At 36.3% G+C, this 6,389-nt stretch overlaps 1 protein-coding gene across 1 annotated transcript; it reads right to left on the minus strand.

Moving 5' to 3' along the window:
- Window positions 1-3,882: 3,882 nt before the first annotated feature.
- LOC308261844 (E3 ubiquitin-protein ligase MARCHF7-like) lies at window positions 3,883-6,028 on the minus strand (the record flags this gene model as incomplete). Its single annotated transcript, XM_080694010.1, is given in 5 exon segments — window positions 3,883-4,356; window positions 4,359-4,700; window positions 4,702-5,777; window positions 5,780-5,828; window positions 5,831-6,028. Coding segments are annotated over 5 exon segments (2,139 nt in total).
- Between the last annotated feature and the right edge of the window lie 361 nt (window positions 6,029-6,389).

A 6,389-nucleotide genomic window follows, 5' to 3' on the forward strand; every position in this document is an offset into this window, starting at 1 on the left:
ATTGCCTTGCAAGAATGTAAAACACCTAGACTGCAAAATCACTTCCTCACTAAGCAAAGCAGAGACTAAGGCTTTCCTTCTGATGTGTCTGGAGACAGATGAGGAGAAGTTGGGATACAATTTTAATCCTGACCAGTCACAAGAAGCTCGGCCACATAAATTGCCAAGAAAAGCCAGATAAAAGCTTGAATGTCAAAGGCACCATTATTTCTCATCTCTTCCATTACCTTCAATTTCTTTTTTCTCTTGCTACATAGCAGTGAACTTGGCAGAATGAGAATGGTTTTAGCAGCAGAACTACATGAGGTCAAAATGACTGATTTGATCATAAAGGCATGTGAAAGGGACAAAGCAGCACAGCAGACCACAGTGTGATGCGGGGCCACTTACCTGCTATTTGCTCTCTCCTTTTATTAGGCCCTTTCTGTGAGCACTGAATGGACAAATGCTGCTTTGGAACTTCCATTTGGAACTTGGGTGGTTTTCCTGGAGAAGTAGCTTAAAGAGAATTTAACAAATATTCCAGTGAGGGTTGGCGATCTCCTAAAAATACTCCATTTCTGACCAGCATGCCACTTTAGACTCTTAGCTAAAATTTGGTAATTTAAGATGAACAAAAAAGAAGAAACTTCCTCTGAGCAAATAAGGATGATCAATGAATTACTTCCTTGACTTTTATCTGGAATTGAAAACACCATCCACTAGTTTGGGCTCTTTTCTTATAAGATTTTTTTTTTCTTTTAGTTAGAGTCTCAAAGTTAAGTCTCTTTTAGTTATATATCTCAACAGATATAGACCTTTTTTTTTTTTCTGGAGTGGATGGAAATAGCTTTCTTTTTTTTTCTTCAGTGATCACTCCAAAGGGAGAAGGTGTCCTAACTCCCCATCACTATACATTGGACAGAGATGTTTGGTTGTGCTGAGATCCAATCCTAACTTTCTTAGCTCATCTGAGGTAGGTTCATTGGGTGACCATTGTCTGTCTTTGGAAGTACATCTAAAAAAAGAATTGGGAACAATTTTGGATCAAGGTCTCTATGGGAATATAATAGTTCTTAATGTGTTCCATTTATTACCACCTGTTAAATGTATGTTTTTGAGAAAGTGACATATATATCTCAATGCACCTTGATATAGGGTCCAATTAAAAAAATGTGTAGTGAACATTAGGATGCTCTCATTTATTTAAAAAAAAAAGGAATTTAAGCTGGGTGTGGTGGTGCATACCTGTAATCCCAATACCTGGAAGGCTGAGACAGGAGGATGACAATTTCAAAGATAGCCTCAGAAATTAGCAAGACTCACAGCAACTTAGGAAGACCCTGTTTTACAAAAAATAAAAAGGGCTAATGATGTAGATCAGAGATATAATGCTTCTGGGTTCAATTTCCAGGATCATTTAAAAAAAGGGGGGGATTTAGCCCATGGGCTCCCCAAACACATATTGACCCTGAAGAAGGCAGCTTGAATGCTGGGTTCAAATTTCACCTTGCTTTTTTTCTTATGAATTTGGAAGTTCTTAGGCTTCATTATACCAAAGCATCCACAGCTGTGATGTGAAAATATCTGACTCTAGCGTTTTATGCTAGGGATGAATTCCTGAAGGTTTTCACGACTCAAAATTTACATAAGTCAGGACTAATTTTCCCATGAGGTGCATATAAAATGAGATTCACATTATTTTAAACTTTATGCAGAAAGTAACTCTTTATACCTCTGTTCTTAAAATTTGCATAAAGTAAAACCTCATTTTAATGATAATAGTACTTTTGCCTTATGGCACTTTTCTGAACAATCAGAAAGAAAATCTATACATACAAACACTTAGCACTTGGCACATGCTTAATTGTGTTATCACTGTGGATATAATTATATGGTTACTATTATTATCATTACCACCAATGTCCTACACCCTGTACATCTCAGCCTTTATCATTTCAAGAACAACTGCTAAATTTTTCTTTATTCCAGCATGACTGATCTTTAAAAATCTAATTCTTTAAAAAATTGGTCTCTCCAGAATTTTTTTAACTGAATTATGCGTAAAAATGAACAAAATCACATGAAAGTTTATTATGCAGAGGAGTTCTATGAATCATGTGTCTGATCTCTCTGCTGTTTTCTCTGACAGTAGACACTCAGTACATCTCACAAGAGATATCACTGGTTGGCCTAGTTTCCAGAAATGTTGTGGTAAAGGGGATAATTTTAAAATTACGATCTCCATAAATTAGATAATTTCAGATCTTACCTCTTTGGCTTCCAAAGAGCCACAACTAAATTTATAACCTATCTAGGACATTCATGTATCATTAGATACCCCCTTAACTTCTTTCTTCTTTTGTTTTATTTTTATTCTATTAATTAAAAACTTATTTAATTAATAGACTAATTAGATCTATTTATATTAAATAAGTTTATTAATCTACTTAGTATTACATGTGGCACATGCCTTCTATACTATCTATGCTATTATTTGGAGAAAACAGACTATAAAAAGATGAATTAATAAGTGAGTGAATGAATGGATAAGAGAATTCTATTTAAAAATAGATGAGGAGGACGTAGTGTTTAAGCTCATTTTTGCTGATTATGAGTCTTAAGGCTGTGGAAATTACTAAACTAGATCTTTTTTTTTTTCAGTCAATCAATATGCACTTTATTTCAAACCAAAGTTTTACATACTACGAACAAACTAAATGTAGGCAAACTGTTCATTCACATTTGAAAAATTACATGGTTTCTATTTAGGTTTGAAAGAATAGTTTGTTGCAGTAACATCAGACTTTAATCTGAAACCACCTGAAGATATTTTTAAATGTATTCTAAGAGTGTTTACAGGAAAAATACAATGTTCAGGAAGTATACACAACTCATGACCACAGTGTAGACTATTCTTGTTGAATAGGTAATGGTCATTTGTTTTTCAAAAGGTAGTGAAAAATATTAATAATCATCAAATAAATGCTCAAAATTACCAAGGAACATCTAAAAATGACAAGGATCCAAACAAGTTATTTATATCATATTTATCTAGAAAGAAGTGACAACACTAAAAAACACATTGAAAACCAGTGTTTTAAACTTGAAATGTGGGATTTAAAGATATTCTATTAACTTGAGATTGCAATAATTTTTTAACCAAACAGTATGACAGGCAATTCTGATATTATTTAAAGCTGTAAATATTCCTAAAAGGAATACCACACATATTATAGCCTATCAAATCTGCATTTTGAAAATCAATACAAAAACTTATCCATCATTTCTACGTCTTTTTATTTATATATTTTTAAAATTAGGTTTTATTGCTAAGTGAATCAGAATTCAAATTAAATTTGGAAACCCAATATAATGCTCTTTTATAACCTTTCTGTTTAAATTTTTTTAAAAACACTGAAGTAAATGATTATTAAAATGTGATTGCAACTTCAGGCATTTTAAAAGGAAAACTAGGTGCCATTTGGCATTTTATTTCAAAATCATATTTTATATCCCACTTTTCTCACTACAAAGAGACTAAAACACAAACCTTTTTTCATAAATACAACTACAGTAATCAGAACAACAACAAAAGGGTTGATGGACACTGCTTAGATACTGAAAACAAGGCAATATTCTCCCACTCATTTAAAAGAAAAATACTTTTGATTACCAGTTTACAAACATCAGATTTGCTGGGCAGTATTAAAAGGTCCAACAAAGTTTTAATTCAGTAACAATTGAGAATGAATATATATTTACATGTACACATGTACGTATATATATTCATTTTATATAGTCAATATATTTAATAGGCATTCTTCCACAAAATTAATTCATACTTAATTGCCAGATTTAATAAACACTTGTTCACAGATCATCCATTTGTCTTAAAAGAAGTTAGGCAATATCAAATGTTCTGTTATGGTCTCCATCTTCTTCAGAATCATCCTCTGAAGTTTCGAGCTCTTCCATATGTGCGTGAAGAGTTCTTGCAAGGTTAATAAATCGGACACGTGTGCTTGGTTCATTTGTATTTCCCATCATATCTGAAAAGCTTTGTTCACATAAGTGAAGTAACACAAGTAGGTAGAGACCAGAGCTGATAAACTCATACTCAGCTTGTTCATTTGCATGAGCTCTATGTAGTTCATGAATATCAAAATCCTCCAGGTTAAGTTGCAACTTCTCTTTACAGAGTTCACAGGTGGTTACAGCCTCTAATGAAGAACCAGAGTTAATTTTGGCCTGTAACCATTTTTTCATACATTCTTGGTGGACATACTGTAAACTTCCTGTGCATTTGCATGGCTCTATCAGCAAATTAGATGATGATGCAGCTGCCATCTGACAAATTCTACATAAGTCACCTTCTACATAATTCTACATAAGTCATCTTCTTCTTCAGAATCCTCTAAAAGGAGGCTCTCTTTTATTTTCTGTAGTTTTTCTGGATCTCTTGAAGGTGCACTTTTAGCTTTATCACCTTTTCCATCAGCTGAATTCCAACCTGAAGGAATAATATCTACAGTGATCATGACATTGTCGGCCAAGTTACTTCCAAGTGATGGGGGGACTGCAAATCGGAATAAGGAACCAGGAAGAATCCCTGTTATTCCTGCATTTCTTCCACCTTGAGCTGAATCTGACATGGAGCCACCCGTAGAAGCACTGCTTGATGCTCCAGATGCTTGTGGTCTGTTGGCAGATGCCCCCAAGGGAATCACCCTGTGCTTCAAGATGAACTACTTCATTTGATTCTCTTCTAAAAATATGAGATCTAGATGGTATATCAGAAGTAGTTATCCTTGAAGATTCATCTCTTCCCTCTCTCCTCCTCCTGGAGAACAAAGGTGTACATCTGTTTCTAAGTGAAGAGGATAACCATGGTCCTGTATTTCTACCTTCAGTTTCCTGGTTTAAATTTTCTGAATCTGGCTCAGAGCTATGATTTTGGCTAAGAGGTGATAAACCCCATCTTCTCCTAAGAAATTGAAATCCCTGAGAAGCTTCAGATGCCCTATTATCGCTCACTTCAGAAGGTGATGTTGCATTACTCCGAGACTGTGAAGTTGTCAAGACTCTTGGAGAAAGGTAAGAATTTTCAGAACTCAATGGCCTTGTATTCAAGGAATCCTGACTGGATCTTCGTGAAAAAAAAGTAGATGACATGCTAGAAGCTATACGTGACAGCAATCTTCTGGTTGTGCGCCTACCTTCATTGTCAGAAGATTCATGAAATGATCTTTGAGATGAACTAATCCTTTCTGAACTACTTATGGTTGGGGTTTCATCTCTGCTTGAAATATAAGCAAATCCAGGGTGTGTACTACTTAGAATAGATTCTGATTCTCTTGAAGAAAAATTTGATCTTAAAGAATTTCTGATGGAGTCCCTATAACCTGGTACTGTTTGATGTTCAGAAGGCAATTGGCGGTTTGTGGATGATGTATTCAAATGTAAAGTGCTCACTGAGTTTTCTTTTGGTCTTGCTCCCAGTGAATAGGCAGGAACTCTGTCTTGAACATATGAGGAAGTTGTGAAATCACCACTGCGGTGACTATAATCCATAAGATTACAAAAGGAGGAATCTGTTCTCCTCTCCAAATCTCTCCTTTCTCTCATTAAGTCTGTTCCAAATGAACCAAGTACCATTGATGAAGATCTAGGAACTTGACTGTGCCTCCAAGAAGAATCCGATACTGCCTTTAAACCACTTCCAACATTTCTCCCAGCTGAGGTAGATGTACAGTTTGTACAGGAAAGTTTGGGTCTTTTTGAATCATGGTCCCGTTACTGGTTTTGTGATCTTGACGTGCTCCCTGAGTTATCTCAGACTCATTATATACCACGTAGACGGAAATGATGATGCAGATGCCGATGCTGATGTAGGCTGATATTCAGAATCCAATCTAAATGAAGAGTCTCTTGAGTGATAGGTATCACTTAAACTACTTCCTCTGCTTCCAGACATCATGCTAGCACTTAAAGAGCTAGAGGGTTCAACAGAAATTCGTCTTGGAATCCTTGAAGGTTTAGACTCCATTCCTCAGGTTTTCCCGCTCCGGAGCCTGGCCAAAAGGTGCGTCCAGCAGGCGCGCCCGCCGCCTTCGTCCTCCACGAGGTCCGTGCCTCCCGACCAGGCGCAGGCGTCCGCAGCCCAGCACGATGGCGCCCGCCCCTCCACTAAACTAGATCTTAATCATCTCCTGCCGTCTCTTTTTTTCATGCTCACAAGCAATCCATCCTTTTTACCTTGAGAAACACTCCCTCTCAATTGTACACTGTGGTTTTGGAGGAACAGTTATTGCTCTTGGCTGCCAGGTACTTGACCCAATGTAAGAGTACTTGGCTCCTCTCTGGCATCAGTGATCGATCCACACGTGTGTTTTTAGCCTCAATTGGGA

Source organism: Muscardinus avellanarius, assembly GCF_963383645.1.
Source record: "Muscardinus avellanarius genome assembly, chromosome: 4".
Lineage (NCBI taxonomy): Eukaryota > Metazoa > Chordata > Mammalia > Rodentia > Gliridae > Muscardinus > Muscardinus avellanarius.